General features: G+C 45.4%; 1 protein-coding gene across 4 annotated transcripts in view; it reads left to right on the top strand.

Moving 5' to 3' along the window:
• The window catches only part of TMEM108 (transmembrane protein 108), a 153,185-nt gene extending 136,867 nt beyond the window's left edge, over nucleotides 1–16,318 (top strand). For 3 of the 4 annotated variants that reach the window (XM_042817521.1, XM_042817522.1, XM_042817523.1), the window contains 3 exons: nucleotides 6,046–7,158; nucleotides 14,378–14,532; nucleotides 16,009–16,318. In XM_042817521.1, coding sequence (XP_042673455.1) covers nucleotides 6,046–7,158; nucleotides 14,378–14,532; nucleotides 16,009–16,131 — 1,391 coding nt within the window. In that variant the 3' untranslated portion in view covers nucleotides 16,132–16,318. Of the gene's footprint in view, nucleotides 1–23; nucleotides 169–6,045; nucleotides 7,159–14,377; nucleotides 14,533–16,008 lie in introns of those variants that run through there. The other variant, XM_042817524.1, reaches the window with a different exon arrangement.
• The last annotated feature ends 390 nt before the right edge of the window (nucleotides 16,319–16,708 follow it).

The following is a 16,708-nucleotide window of genomic DNA, read 5'->3' as shown; positions in this document are numbered from 1 at the left end:
TCCTCATTCCTCCAAACCAGTTCCAACAATAACAGCAACTCCTGCCTGCAGCTGCCTCGTTAGGGAGAAGATGTATTTTTCCTTTCTCTACTGAGCGATGAAGCTTCCAAATCTGTGTGATGTGAGAAGGTGAGGATGTCTGCTGACAAGTCCAAATGATATTTTCAGGTGAGTGATTATCTTGAGCAGCTGGAGTCATGTTCTTTCTTTCTATTATCCTCCCCTCAATAACTATCGTTGTCCGGGGTTGTCAGTGAGCCTTTTTGGGAGGATCAACAGCTTGGATGTCTGTATGTATTTAGATAAATTGGAGATCAAAAGCATTTCTAAGACACGGATACCCATGCTATCTGAGAGTTGTCAGTGCAGGAGGGGAATGAACGGAGAGATGCCTGTTCTGTAACTGCATGAGGCTGTAGTGTTTGTATCACTCATTGTGGAGATGCCTGGAGGACCAGAAATGAGTTATTATTTGCGGAGTCAGTCTCTTGAAATCTCTGATGGAAATTCACCTTAGGAACAATAATGGTGTTCAGCAATGTTTTTGTGTTCTTAAAGGACCGTGGCATACTTGCTACATGAAAACCATAGCTACCATTAATGTTGTTTCACAGGGAATGTCAGTGAGCACTGTTTAATTGGTGTTTATACATGTGATTTCCAGAGCTTCTGCTGATGCTGTGCTACATTACTGCAAATAGAGCTGTTACTCCATGTGCCTCATTCTGTACATTTTATCAAATACTTTGGGTACTGAAGTTGGGCTTGATCGCACTGTCTCATGCTTACAAGGGAAAGCAGACAATAACTTGTAAGTTAATACCTGTGAGTGCTGGCCTGACAGCCACTGATAGGCAGAGAAGAGAAATTTTCTATGCAGAGTAACCTACTTTTCTTCCCTCGGTTCCTCCACCAGTTGTAGGGATGACATTTGCTTAACTCTTTGTTTGTACAGCGGCTGCTGCACTGTGTGAAAATCACACTGCTTTGAGAGACTGCAAAGAAAATGACCATAACAAAAATAAATCATATGCACTTTCTATGCAGTTTCCACCTATTAATGATCCATTTTGCTGCCTATAATGTTTTGGGTTTGCGGAGAGCTGCGTGATATGTTAATTGTGTTGGGAAGAAAGCTTTCTCTGCAACAATAATGTTGCTGGTGCTCTGAGCAGGCTTTGCAAGACCCTCACCATCACTACGTATGGTGAGGTGGTCAGAAGCACGGGGAGTTCCAGATCCTGCACACTGCCCACGTGCGTCCTGGCCCCAGGATCCGTGGATAATGGGTCCTTTGTAAAGCTGCTCCCTGTGTCTCCTTTGCCCACGGCAGTGTGAAATAATGACTCCAGCAGTACTTATCTGCACAGAAAGCTCTCCTGACTTCCTAGAGGAAAAATGTTTGCCAAGTGCTGCTCAGGGTGGCTTTATCTGTCTTGCTGCGAGGCCTGAGGTAGCAGAGGCCAGAAAGGGTCAAGCGCCAAATTGAGCCCTTTGTGCATATTCATTGGCTGTAGAAAATGCGAATGTGCAGCTCAAAAGTTTCCACTGTGTCTTCAGCAATTAGAGCTTGGTCCAAAGCTTGCTAAAGCCATTGGGAACCTTTCCATGGGGCTCAGATCATCAGTTATATAAGTTTGTGTTGTTTAGCGGCGGTGCCCCAGGGAGGCTGAATATGAGAGCTGACCTGGCAGCTGCACACACGGCTGCCATCCCATGCAGAATGGTGGCACACAGTGTGCCCACAGAACAGCCAGTGCAGCACCGAGAGGTACTAACTCCCACCTGAAACCAGGACCTCATTCTGGCAAGGACTGCTGAGGTCTTGAGATAAAATGGTGAAAGAACTTGAGCTGCTGGGGCCCAAGTTGCTTCATTTTTCTGATTCAGAGAAACTCAGCTCTGACTCCTATCTCTAAAGGGCATTTAGCTTCCTTGATATTGTTGAGGACATCAACTCCAGTCTTTTTAAAAATTGCTGTTGTTGGAGCTTCTTCATTTTTTTGATGTGCAAAACTGTACACATCATTTCTGGACTCATCCTGTGAGAATACGATGGGAAGAAGCACTGCAGTAAGGTCCTGTTGAGACTGGAACCATTGCACCATGTTGTCAATAAAGGTTTTTATGGCTAAACACACACTGATCCTCTCTGTACGCTTTACTGTCACTCTGCTGTGCTTCATCCTTGAGTCCATTTATTTTGTGCTTAACGTTCAATTCTTGGTACTGTATGCAAAAACACGGGATGGCACAGTTCAGGCTGCTGAGACATCAGGCCATTGAACCTTCTCATCAGGGTTGAATGGTTTTAATGCAGTCATAAATTTGGACTCCAAAAGTGGGAATTTGACATGCAGCATTTAAAAGTCAAACCACTATGACCCCTCTTGAGCATGAGCTCCTCCTATAACTTAGAAATGGCCCTTCCTGAAAAAAAAAAAAAACAAAAAACAAACCCACCAAAAACTAGTGATGTGATTTGACCTTTGAAAATATAATTATTAATTATTTTTTGCTATAACGTACTTATATCAGTCTTTATTGCCATGATGGCAACATATAGAAAGGGCTGCCAGTTCTTACCTCAAAGAGCTTGTGTCCTAAGGTCAGACCGAGGAGTCTCCAGCAGCCGGGACTGAAGGATTTTGGCAAAGGCTGCAGAACTGGGCTTTGAGCTGACCAAGACCATCTGCCTATGTACTGTATCATCTGGGATGTCATCGCTTTGGCCATGACAACTTTATACCAACCAATAGGTTTCATTTCAGTGGTAATCTGCTCGTGGCTAAGCTGGGGGCCCGGTCCTTAGTGCAGGGCCATTTGAGACGCAGAGCAAGGTTGGGAAGGGAGGAAGTCTGGAGGGTTTGGTTAAGCCCCTTTCTGTGATGAATGCTTTGGTAGAGAAATTCAGTAAACCATTTTCCTGGGCTCAGGCCACAGTTGCCAAACAGGGAAGTTTGATATCAGGGACCATAATAATATTCCCTTTGTACCTAAAAGTAATCCAAGCCAGAGCTCTGGGCACCCAGGCAACTGCAAGTCCCAGCAGCCCATGCTTAGATGTCCCTGCATGGATGGCGCTGAACATACGGATTCCAACTTCACTTTTGCTTTCCAATTGGCTGTTTATCAATTAGAATGCCAGTTCTGCTTAAAAGGACCAGCAGAGCCCACTGTGAAGTCATTATTACCAGCTGGTTTTCCCTAAATATACAGCACCAGCTATTTTTACAATGATCTACCAAGCCAAATATGTTTTAAGTAGTTATGGACACACATTAGCTCTGGTTGTCTCTGAGAGAGTTACTGCTGCCTGCTAATCCAAGTATAAAAATGTCCTACAGAGCTGCAGCTGATGGGGCCGTGGTGGTCATGCAGGGACTGTTAAAGGGAGGCCAGCAGACAAGCAGAAGCTGACTGTCACAGCCTGAAAGAGCCAAATGTTATCAGTGTTATTTTTTATTGTCAAATAAGTGGCTTATGACAGAGTAGCATTTCCTTTGAATAGTTACTAACATTTTACAAGTCTTACAGAGGTACTAGCTAAGTGTATGTGGCTTCCCAGGCCTGATGCATGGCGGCCTACTACCACAACAGGCTGCCCCTGAGAGATCATAAATACTCGCAACTGCAGGCTTCTGATTTATCTGCATTTCAAGTGGTAGGGATGGATAGTAGGCTTTTAGCCAAAGATGAGGGTTGCTGACCTCAGGGCACAGCATGCAGAAGAGGTGACTGCTTCCTTGTTACTTGAGGAATATCCTGCAGAAAATAAAAAAGCATTAATCCAATACGGAGGTTTTTCTCTGTGTGAGGTGTGAAAGAAAGTAGCTGCACAAAGACTGCCGTAATCCTTGCAATCTCATGTGTTCTGAGATCAGCCACTGCCCTGTGTCATCTGTGCCCAGAACAGCAGGCCTGAAGTTTCCTGAAACATTATTTCCACACACCAAACCCAAAATAATTTTTCATCCTTTCCTCTTCGTATTTGTTCTGTAGCAGCAACTTGTCTTGGCATGCAATACGAGCCATATGGACACAGAAATATCTGCTTTGACCTTGACCTCAGAGTGAGTGCTGCCAAAAATGTGAAGATGACTCCTGCCTTTCATTTCCAAAAGTGATGCTCCACGAATACACCACAATCTGATCTTTGGGTTGCACTTCAATGTACAGAATATGTTTTTCTCCTTGACTAGGCATTCTTTTATGAGCATATTGTCTGTGGTAGGCTAGGAATTTTGAAGCGGTATCCCCAAGGATCACTTACTCGACAGGCATTTATTTCAGAAATAAAAAAAATATGAGCTAATTTTAGCATCAGGTATTGGGAAAGTGCACTGCTTGTAAGTGGCTCTCACTGCACTATTGAGTTCTTTGAAGTGTTCAGATCTTCAGGATGCCCTGCGAAGGAGCAGGAGGCAACTGTGGCAAGGTGAGGTGAATTTTGGTGGTTGTAGAGCTCCTTGCTGTTCTGCTTCAGAAACGATGGTTGGTGATCAAAGCATCGCTCTTAGCTGGATGAGAGGGATAAGTACTGCTCCTTCGGTGAGTTTCTGCTACGTGTATTGAGTCAGAATACACACATTTCATGGCATTTGCCTCTGGCTAAGCCTTCAGACCCAGTGGGCACCTAATCAGAGATTGCCCCATTCCCATTTCCAATGTTCTGCTGGTGCCCACCGCAGATATTCCCTTGTAAGGTAGAAGTAAATGGCATATCAACACTGACAGGGAGAGCTGGCAAACCTGGAGGCACAGAGGGTGGGGAATGTGCAGGCAGGCACTCTACAGTCTTGTTTGGAAGATCCTTACCCTGTTTGGGGTCCTGCAGTTCTGGTGAACTTATTTCCCTGTTTTTTTTTAAGACAGTGTCACCTTTCCCCTTGAGATCCTGGGCTGAAATTCACACTAGTAGTGTGCTAATGGTGCCATCTGATGATGCTCAGTGGACTGTGCAAAACAGACTCATCCCTTGTGCAGAGTGGGCAGAGGTCTGCATGACACTTGGCAGTTTCCACATATGGAAATGGTGACATGTGATTGATGTGGTCCCTGCAGGTCACACTAACTCAGAGCATGTTAGCCCTGCGTCCTGGAGAGCCTTATGCTATTGCAGCTGCCCATGTCCATTAACTGGACTCTGAATAGATGTAAGAATTGATGTTCCCAGTGGCGTGAATCTGGCACCTCATGAAACAACGTGCTCTAAAGAGGGAGGTGGGAGGCAAATCTCACAGAATCAAATCCCACAGCACTTATAAGTATAGAACAGGACCCAAACAAAAATTTGTGTGTGAGTATCTGAAAAGGGGCAGTTGTATTAGATGGTGAGATCCTCAGTAATCACATGGCTTTTTAAAATGTCTTTGTTAGTTACATTTTCTTGTTTATTTTTGACATTTGTGGATTTTCCACATCTCATACTCTGAGATCAGAGATGAGATTTCCCAAGTTTCTAAGGGTGCATCATAAGCTAGGAAGTCCATTCATAGCACATCCCTTCTTGACCTAATTTTCAGTGAGGGCTAAGCAGCTGCTCTCTCAAGAACAGATTGCGTAATGGCATCCAAGACTGGAGGCAGCCAACTTTAGGATTTTGCAGCCAAAATAATGAGCAGACTAAGGTTCCCCATCATGAAATGGCCATTCATCTGGAGGCCTTTGGCCAAAACAAAAATGAAAATATCTTTTGTTTCTACCACTGAAGAGTAGGATGCTTTGTATCTTCTTCATGGGGGTCGCCTACAGGTATGTATGATGCTTTAAAATACCCACATGGCAAGCCCCTTTCTTCCTTCACCACAGAGATTCTGTGCAGCCTTCTCCTTCCCATCTCACTACTCCCAAACAGCCACTGCAGATCTATTTCTCTTCCAATTCCCAGAGGCACTAACTCTTCTTTTCCAGGGCACAAGGAAGGTAGGCTTTCCTGCCAGCTTGGTTGTCATCTGGGAGGAGCAAAGCACAAGCACACAGTCACGCTGTCCTCCATCTTCTTGTCCCTCCCCTGTGTCTCACCCTTTCTGTTTCTTCCTCCAGGTGTTCTACTGATCTTGGCACTGACGGAAGAGCTGGTGTTTTCTGTTCAGGTACTGTCTCCTGCTGTATCCTCCTCTCAGGGCCTCCTGATGGACACTACCACTGTCACAGCCATGGGAACGACGCCTCGCCACAAGGACCGCCACACGGCAGAGCCCGTCCCCACCTCCGCTCGCGCCGTCCCCCATCCTGTCAGCCTGGCAGGGAGCGATGCTTCCACTGCTCAAACGCAGGCGAGCAGCCCTCGTGTTGGCGAAAAGGAAACGTATCATTTGTATAACCAGAGTGCTTTGTACTCAGGACACACTCGCCCCAAAGGGAAAATATTCCAGATTTTCAAAGGCAACTTCACAGAGTCTTCAGAACCTTACCTAAAGACAACCCTGCACTCTCCCTTCCCTACCCTGAGGAGCCCTTTCACAGACCATCCCTTTCAGTCCCAGACCGCAACCTCCAGTGACCCCAATGGCACAGGGTTGGCCAGAACTACGCCCTCAGACCTTTCTCCCCACCCTGACACCTCGGGAAGCCTTAGGGAAGCAGAGCAAGGGAACGGGGCCGAGCGAGTTGTGCAGAATGCAGAGTTTGCCACCACAACTGCTGGACCGCCAACTGATCCCGAAGCAGTGTCGGTGCCTTTTAAACCCACCCACTATGGTGTATGGGATATGCTGAGCAAAAACAACTCTTGGGTAAGCTTGAATCTCAGTACAAATGTCCCCTTGTTTTCTGGCCCTGGAACTGCACCAGCAGCAGCCGGTCACTCAGTCCAGCCCAGCTTTGATGTCAACATCTCCTCCCTGGCAGTGGGGGACCTCGAGAGCACTGCTCCAACACAGCAGGGCCTGGTGACGAACACGACCTCACTGGGCAGCACTGTCTCCACCATGCCTGCCACGGGGTCATCCAGCTCCATGTCCACTGCTGGTTCCACCGCGACTGGAAACTTCCTCAACAGGCTGGTTCCTGCCGGGACCTGGAAACCTGGGGTGCAGGGAAATATCTCCCATGTCACTGAGGGAGACAAGCCCCAGCACAGAGCTACCATCTGTCTCAGCAAGATGGACATTGCCTGGATCATTCTGGCCATCAGCGTACCGATATCCTCATGTTGTAAGTTAACTGCTGCTTTATTTCTCTTTCTTTCTCGCATTCTTTGGAATTTGGGTTTCGAGCCATTCATGGTGAAGTTGAACAGTGTCAGGATAGACTGAGATAGATGAGAAGAAGTCACCAGACTTGTTCTAACTTGTTCACTGAGCAAAGTGCATGTGGAGAGCAGCTCCAAGTGCAGGAGTATAATGCTTACACACAAAGCATACTTTCTGTGATGCTGTTAGAAATCACATAGTCTTTGGGGGCTCTCCGCATGAGGGTATAAGGCAAAGGCTGAACAACTGTAGAAGGCAAAGCAGTTTTACTTCAAAATGTTTGAGTTGGTGACCAAAAATCGTGCAACTGTTTGATTTATTGAGTGCTACATTCTGCCCAGGAACTGTTTTTTAAAAGCCCACTGCTAACCCAAAAGATTAATGATAATTACTATGACTGGTACCTTAGGGAACTACAGCTTTACCTGTGCAATGAAATATTTAATTGCAAGCAGTTTGTGAACCATCAGTTTTAAAGTCACATCATTCTGATAACCAGTTTGTTATTTCCCTCCATTTTAATTCTGTCTGACCTGGAACTGCCTCAGCAGCAGGAAGAATTTGAAGTGCTGGCTTCCAGACCACAGGAATCAGACACCTGAGGGACCAGCATCACTTAGTGTCCAGAGCTGGCTTAGGGTCTCATCATTTGTCTCAGCAGCAGCAAAAAAAAAAAATAATAAAAAAAAAAAGTTGTTGAACAATGTGAAAGCTTGAGTGGGCACTGTTGTGTCCCCTACCTAGCAAAGTTGTTTTAGCAATGTAGGACAATATAGTCTCTGGTATTTCACTCTTTGGAGCCAAGGAAAAGACACTCAGTATGCTATGGGATGTGGTTACACTGATCTGTTTGGAGAAGCATTTCCCAGCCTTTGCTGCCCGTGGAAAAATGAAAGGGCAGCTGCCAGCAATAGTGAGCATTAATCCTGTTATTTACAGCTATGAGTGGTGCTGAGTTCATGGTTAGATGTGTTGACTGAGTCAGTCTTACTCAGAGCATTCTCCTTCCCAAAGGGGGAGTGCTGTCCTCACCTGGCACCTCTCTGAGCCACTTTCAGGTTGCTCATGTGGTCAGAAATATTCACTTTGCTCTTTGCGCACACAGTGGGCTGAGTCAGCTCCCTGCAGGTCAATAAGCACGAGATCTGGAGCAGACAAGCTGCAGGGTGCACACCTGGAAAGGAAGCAGGACCAATACTCTTGGCAGCTGAGAATTATTGGATTGGCTCAGCATACCTGTTAAGCTTGTGCCCCTGGGGCCATCAGTCCTGCTATTGCCAACGTGGTTAAAACCACTGGTCAAAACAAGGCTTAAATCTAAAAGATTGACAATCAAAACAAAGTGAAACAAAAGCACAAGTGTGCATGTATACTTCTATGGAGAATGAGATGGAGAAGAGAACGTGGGTTACAGTAAGTACAGCATGAAAATAAGAAGCAATATTTGATGACCTAATGAACAGTGCTTTGTCTATCAATCACTAGAGATAGAGGATAAATAAATTCTTCCCTTCACTATGTTTGAGGCCAGTATTGAAAAAGAAAGTTGCAAGTAGAAACTTGAAAAGAAAGTTGCTGAGTAGAGTGCATGCAAATGCAAAATGCAGCACAAGCAGAGGAAGCATGACCAGTGTGCCCATTGGTGTATGTGCCTTCTTGTATTGTGCCATATATAAGCCAGTAACTCAGGATAGGTATTAATAACACGAATAAGTGTCTGACGGCATGATTTCTAACCTACTGCTCATTATATGGTGAGAACTTTTCTTCTTATTGTATGTGTCATAAATGGTGTGTGTTTGTATGGCTGCATCTATCCTGCTTCTTGTACTTGAAAGCTATAGTTTAGAACAGGTAATTGTTGTTTTGCCAGTTACCTACACCAGCTGTAATGCAACTGAGTTTTTACACCATCCAGATACCGAAGTCGTGCTTTCAAGAACAAATTTCTGGGTCTTCAGTGGGACTCTCGTTTTAAAATCTGGGGATGCTCAGAGCTAAAATGCGTGATAGACAGGCACGTAAACGTTTTCTGTGGCATACAGTGCACATACAGCATACAGTGCACAGTGTTCAGCACACGGTGTGCAGCAGTGCCAAAGAAGGGGACTGCCGCCACCTCCAGGGCACAGAGCTCACAGCCGAAGAAATAGCCATGCTGCGATCGCTCCTCACTTCTGCTTTGGATGCTAAGAGACAGATAAGAGACAAAGCCCTTTGGGTTTCGTGTCTTCTTCAAGGAAGTGAAGTGTTTTAAGTGAGAGGTCTTCACAGCTGTGGTGAGCATGGGCTGAGAAGACACTGTCCTCCTGCCTTGGGATGCTGCCCAGAGGAAGTGTTAAGGGCATCGAGGCCCAGCCCTGTGCTGTTTATAACTGAGCTGCATTAAGCAGGAACAGCCTCCGCACAGCAGCCTCCTAGTCCTCATGAAGATGCAGAGGTTTGAGTCCCACTGAAAAGCCTTCACATTCTAGGCAGATAAGTAATGGCTTGAGTAGGAAGGAACGTGCCACGTCTGCTGTGTGAATCTGGGGAAATCATCTCACCTTTCGGTACCTCAGTTTTGTGGTATGAATAATGAGAGTAATGTTGCTTGCTCCAGTTGAGGGCTGCAAAACTGAAGGATAGCGTATCATTATGTTCCCAGAAAAGCAAAGTGCTGTATTACACAGATACCAGTAATTTCTGCATGTCACAGCTGCAGTTAGTTTCACAGTGGCCTTCAGACAGCCTTGACCATTCTTCTGCACGTGTGTGTGCCCCTGTCTCACGTGGCTGCAATGCAGAGTGAGGCTCCATATGAACTTGTTTTAAAACTCACTGGCACAGTCCTTGGGCTCCCAGAACTTAGAACTCTGTAATTACAGAGTGGCACAATAAAATGTTGAAGAACTGAAACCTGTAAATCAGATGCACAGAAGGCAGTTCAGTCCGTCAGTTGTGCTGATGTGAGAAAACACAAGGGAAAGGCTGAGCCTCAAATGGAAGCATCAGCAGAACTCAAAGAATAGATGAAGATCTGCCTTGAACCCAACCCTGTGCAGTCACATTTCACACACTGTGACACTTTCAAAATCATCTCACCTACTTTCTCAGTCACTACAACTGCAAATGTTTGCTTCCCCAGTCTGAAGAATGATTCCAAGCACTGAGTCTCCTCCTCAAGGATGAGGTCTGACCCAGCCTTAGAGACCCCTTGTCTACAGGTAGTCAATAACAAAACCCATTGGGATACCTGCAACACAGCTGAGGTTGTAATGCTGCAGACAGCCCAAGTGACAGGCACGCTTTTACAGAGGTGCTTAATGATGGGCAGTTAAGATACAGTCACAGTAAATGAGAAAAAAAGGAAGAAAATCTGGATAAAATGCCACTGTAGCTATCAAGGTGAGGGTTCTCCACAAGCTGTGTTTATCTATGATTTACAGACACAGAGAAAAAAACTAACATCCCACAGTCTGAATATTTCCTGAATTTTAACTTTCAGCATTCAAGTGTGTTTAATGTGGAGCCAGAGAGTATGTGGAGGGGGTATGTAGCTATATAGGCATGGTAACGTTTATGTGAGTTAAAAGAACAGACACAAGGCTACCAGGTAACTGTAGGCAGTTAGTATCATTTCCTTATGATGCTTTGTAAAGCCAGTATTGAACATGGTGTATAATCATACTTTATGTTTAAAAGATAAAATAAAATAAAATAAAATAAAATAAAATAAAATAAAATAAAACAAAATTGAAGTTCAGAAAGGAGCCACATGAATGATTCAGGAGCTGAGAAATTTAACATAACTCCACTTGTGAAATTACACAGTCCAGGCAAAGGCTTAAGCCCACAGGTTTGAGATGTTTCCCACACGTTTGAGACATTGCTGATGGCATAGTGGAGGCTTTTAAAACAAAAAAGGCAAAAGGAGACTGAGAAAGTGGAGCTGAAGCTGGAGGAGCTCAGCCTACAAGGGAAATGCAAGCACATTTCCATGATGGTTATTAAGTATTGAACAAACTTATTGGGAATGTGATGGAAATGCAGTTACTCCAGATCCTTAAACCAAGTGGGGCATTTTCCTGCATCGTGTTTTGTATCTGAAATACAGCTTATGGGCAGGGGACCAAAGTTACCAGGCAAAGGTCTCCTGGTGTGCAGGTGTTGTGCAGGTGAGAGTAGATGATTGGTGTGCTTTCACCAGCCTGGAAACCTATAACAGTGTGAGAATCCCATTTCTCCTGTTTGTGGGATACATCATGTCCTGTGCCAGAGGTAAGGGATCAGATAGTGCTGACACAATTTGCTCTTGGACAAGATAGAAGCTGGTGTCAGAGCCCGAGTGCATCAGCAACTCTCAGCCCCTGAATGTGCGTGTTGACATTTCTCTCTCCAGAAGTGGGCCAGTGGATACATATTCAGAATGCTTCCAAGCTCTCTGAACAAAATTCCTCACGTTTCCTAAATGTATAGTAATCATTGTACAGGGAGCTTCATGCTGACCCAGGGACATCACTGAGATGTCCTTCTTGTGGCACCTGGGATTAACTGCAAAATGGAGCAGCCAAAGCAAAAAGTCAGTACAGCTTCCCTGACCCCAGGAAGGATTCAGGTGAGTGTCAGAACACCAAAATTAGAACTTTCTGTGCCCAAAGGGCATCATTCTCTGAGGAAAAGTTGATATGCAGCACTGAACAGCAGCACTTTCTCATCTTTACAGGGGAATGTCATAACAGGGATGATAGGAGGGGAATTGCAGCTAGCCTTCCTCTTCCAGCTCCCTTGTATTGTTGCTGCCATTTTTCCATTCCAAACCATCTCTGCCCTTTCTGTGTGTCATCCATTTAGATGTCCTCGCTGACCATCACAACTGCCTGCCTGGAAAGAGGGTTTCTACAATAGACATAATACTAATCATGGGACTGAATAGATAAGGTGAACTGTACACCATTCCTATTTTTGTTCTAAGAGCTACATTAGATTCACTAAAATCAGCTGTAAGAAGGTTAGTTAATTTGAGAGAAAGAGGAGCACCCCTCTTCAAGCCCTGCTGTCCTGCTGTCCTTTCTCTCCCTCTTAAACCCCATCTCCTCTGCTTGGAAGCAGTTTAGGCAGACAGCCTTCTGCTAAAATATCTTAGGTTGGAGGAAGTTTGGGAACTTATTTTCTACAGCCTTTCATCCATTTGCTTGTTTATGCGCTGAGGTTGGAGGCCAGGAGCATAATTAAGGGAGAGAGCACAGTTGCTATATGGCAAACACATCTTCACACGGCAAGGCCATTTCCTGCTGGAAGGAGCAGAGACCTCCTTCAACTTAATGTCATTGGCTTTGCAGCTCCTAAAACCTAAATCCAATCCTTCCCTGTCAGCAGCCACAATATTTTATAAGCTGTAAAACTTTGAGTTTTCAAAATATTTGCACAGAAAGTGCTTTCCTGGGGCTCTCGTCTCCTCAGGCAACTTCAGAATGGCGGCGTGCCTCAGAGAGCACTGGGAGGATGAACTGTATGTCCCACTTCACTTTCTCATCCTAACAAGCCTTCAGACTAGGCTGGGACTCGGAGCAGCCTCCTGGGCCCCAGCAAAGCATGGGGTGAAAACGCAGCCCTTGGGGAGGTCGAGCATTTCCCTAGGCAGAGAGCAGTGCTGCTGGCAAGGAGGGGGCTGCCTGCACAGGAGCTCAGCAGCACCAGTTGCTGACTGTTGCCCAGACTGGATAAAAGTAAGTTTGATAATAGCCACCTTTTTTTTTAATTGTGCAAGAGATTTTCCCATTAGTTTTGTAAGATGATTTATAGCATAAGCTCACCTTTCCCTTTGAATGAGACATGAACTGCCTGACTCAAACCTATTACCATTTTTTCTTGGTAGCTTATTCTTTTGTTTCAAATAGAGCTCTAGCCTTGCACTTTCGCATTGCCATTTTATGTGAATAGATGGGAGATGAAATTAGATCCATGGCATATGGGTTGCTGCAATGTTTGTCAAAACATACAAGGCAGTTCTGACCTCTCTGCAGTCTTTTCTTTCCCCAGGCTATAATTCTAATAAATAATTTTAGCTGTAGCTGAGAAAATAATATATTTTCCTGCTTCATGAATATTTTTTCCTTTTCTATCATGAGGGGTTTAGAAATTATGGAGTGAATTTACAGCAGGGCATTCCCTATTTCACTGGTACAAATCAAAGTGAGTATGCACCCAGCTACCTGTCTGTCTGTATAAATCAGGTAGATTACGAGCCCAAATGTTCAATTTGTTCCACAGGTGTAAAATAAGCACACCGAGCTTTGCGTTACTCCTCCGAATAAACCCTTGTATGCACCTAAATTCTGCCTAAGCAATGGCCAGTGGGAGCAGTAAGTCTGTTACAGTGGGTTTGCCCAGCTCTCATAAAATCGCTGAGATTACAAAACTGAATTGCAACAGAGATGATCAAAATGAGAGCAATTCCAGAAAACAGACTGGCACCACTGCTGCCATTCAGATGTAGACAGGCAGGAAAATCCCAGTTCTGGTCGGCTTGGCCCAGGGCTACCCTGGAAATGTCAGCTACACAAGGCAGGTGCCAGAGAGGATCCCCAACCCTCCTCAGTTGCTGTCTCATCCTGTACAGGACCTCTGTTCCCATGGCAGTCTCTGTTTTGGAGTGGTCACATGCTCCATGTTCTGTCTGTGAGGTACTGGGGCAGGGATCAGTAGCAGGGGCTTTGGATGTTGAGGACGTACAACTACATGCATTTGTGAATTTGGTATTTGAGCCTTGGGCCAGTGTCTGTCACTGCCCTCTGCTCACAACTGCAGGGTCTGAACATGCCAGAAACATAAGACATCTATGCAGAAGTATCATTTGCAGTCCTCTGTCCAAGAGCGTCTGTCAGTCCCTGGCTAGGCTGTTAAAATGCCATCCATTACAACACCAGAGCTTCTTCATTAGCCAGGCAGCCACATCAGAAGGTTTACAAACTCATGTCAAAAAGAAAGTAAAAACTACGTATTCTGCCAAGCCCAAAGTCTCATCTTCTTGGGCCAGATCCTGACTTAACTATGTGGTTCCTGTTAGATTGGAGCTGGATCTAACTGAGGGTGAACTGTATGAATGAAGGTCACCAGCTCTCTCTTTAAGTAGCTTTAAGCCATATCCCCACTCCTTCTTGAAAGGAAATAACCAATTTTTCATATGTTTCTGTTAACAGCAGTTCTGCTGACAGTCTGCTGCATGAGGAGAAAGAAAAAGACATCCAACCCAGAAAACAATCTGAGCTATTGGAATAATGCTATTACCATGGACTACTTCAACAGGCATGCTGTGGAGTTACCGAGAGAGATCCAGTCCCTGGAAACATCAGAGGTACCTCACTTGCATAACTAGTGGTTGAAAACTGTAACTGAAGCCATACTGGGAGACAAGGAGAGCAAGTCATATTAATAAAGCCCTGAAAACAACTGTTTACGAGGGTGGATAGTGATAGGGCAAGGGGGAATGGTTTTAAATTGAGACAGGGGAGGTTTAGGCTAGATATCTGGAGGAAGTTTCTCACACAGCAGGTGGTGAGGCACTGGAACAGGTTGCCCAAGGAGGCTGTGGATGCCCCATCCCTGGAGGCATCCAAGGCCAGGCTGGATGTGGCTCTGGGCAGCCTGGTCTGCTGGTTGGCGACCTGCACATAGCAGGGGGTTGGAACTGGATGGGCATTGTGCTCCTTTTCAACCCAGGCCATTCTATGATTCTATGATTCTATGAAATCTCTATGCATGTTCAGGGAAACAGCTTTTCAAAAAGCTTCAACCTCTGTCCAGCAAGTCTATCATAAGGTGCAATAAACAATAATAAATAAGCCTATAGTTTTTCAAGTGCCAGTTCAGAGAGTGAGTCCTCCAGTACATTAGTGATCCAAACATCAGCATATGGGAGTGTATAGGGCTGGCACACACTCCTCAGCTTTTCCTGAAGGGTTCTTTGTGTTTCACTGGTAGTATTCCTGTATGGGCAGGTGATCCTACTGATGGAAATACTAGCTGGCCTCAGAGTCAGAAAAGAATAATTTAGCTTAGTTCAAAGGTATTTAAAACTTAGAACCAGTGAAGAGTTTGAGCTTAAGCTGAAGTGATTTTCAAGAGATCAGCTGGCTAACTAACTCATTGGATTGAAATAAAAAAGTGTTCAGAAAGAAATCTGTGAGATGTGACAAGATAAGCACTCACAATCACCTCATCAATGGCACTTTGCTGGCAATCATGGAGCTCCCGCTGAAGCAGGATTCTGTTCTAGACTTAGGAAGCAGCAGCTTTCACATGATAGGACCATTCACATGGCCTCCAGTAGTGCCATGTGATCATTTTAAACTGATTGGAATGCTACTGGACTGGTAGCTTCAAGCCATCTATTCGGTTGTCTGACCTCAAAAAGTAGTGCAAATGCATCTTTCACAAGTTAAGCCATGCTGTCAGGTGGGAATACGTCATGAAAGTGAAAAAAAAAGAGAAGTGGAAGGTCAAACACTGGTTTGGTGTGTCTGATTTGTGGGTCCCCTTACTGAGAAAAAAATCAGCCTGATTATCAGCAGAATTGAGGATTGTCAGAGAAAAGAGGATTATCAGAGCAGTGAGTGCTTATCTTCACACACGGCTCCCGCTGCCTGCAGAACTGGCTCTCTGAGGTTAGATCTCCTTTTGGAGCCCCCCACGACTCAGGCATTTTCTGCGGGATGGGACCGAGCGCCCCAGGACAGAAGGAACAGCCCTTTTCTCACACCTGAGGGCTGCTCTGTGCGCTCCGCAGGGCGACGGTGCGACACGCTCATGCTGCTCTCTGCCCTTCTCCTAGGACCACCTCTCTGAGCCACGCTCCCCTGCCAACGGCGACTACCGCGACAGCGGGATGGTGCTCGTGAACCCCTTCTGTCAGGAAACGCTGTTTGTGGGCCACGAGCAAGTCTCTGAGATATGAGCCCACAGCCGCCCTCCTCCTGCAGTTTCATCTCTACTGTCTCCAAATTATAAATAAATATATATATTATAAATATAACCTTTGTGTAACCCTGAATTACAAGAAATGTTTTCAGCTTTTCTTTTCTTTTTCCCTCAGAATTGTCAACCCCTTTTTTATAAGTGTGGTAAAACTTTACAGAACAAACTGTGGCTTTATAAAATAAAGGTATTTCTAAGCAAAACACCTGTCGGATTGACTGCTTTCTTCCCTGTCCTTTACAGCCTGTTGCTAAATCTGCTTGGCCTGAAAGAACACTGGGTAAAGCCGGTTCTGATGCAGGCAGTGTGTTTGCTATAGCATCCTGCAATGGTTTCAGAGCAATCTGAAGTTATGTGATGTCTCTCAGCCTGGCTGTGTGTTCCTGCTTGGTGACCATCCCCTCCCTACACTGTATTGCCAGCTGGCTTAGGTCATTCCTTTAGGTTGCCAGGCTGGGATACAGGCAGAACAGGACCAGTGTGGTCTCCAGTAGCAGCCCATGTGGCTCACATGCCTGTCATGCATCCTGTGCATGGCTCCAGTTCTGCCTGTGCAC

Source organism: Centrocercus urophasianus, unplaced genomic scaffold (genome assembly GCF_019232065.1).
Source record: "Centrocercus urophasianus isolate 14NV4802_14NV808 unplaced genomic scaffold, USGS_Curo_1.0 seq_16, whole genome shotgun sequence".
Taxonomy (NCBI): domain Eukaryota; kingdom Metazoa; phylum Chordata; class Aves; order Galliformes; family Phasianidae; genus Centrocercus; species Centrocercus urophasianus.
This window is presented reverse-complemented; position numbering and strand designations above follow the sequence as displayed.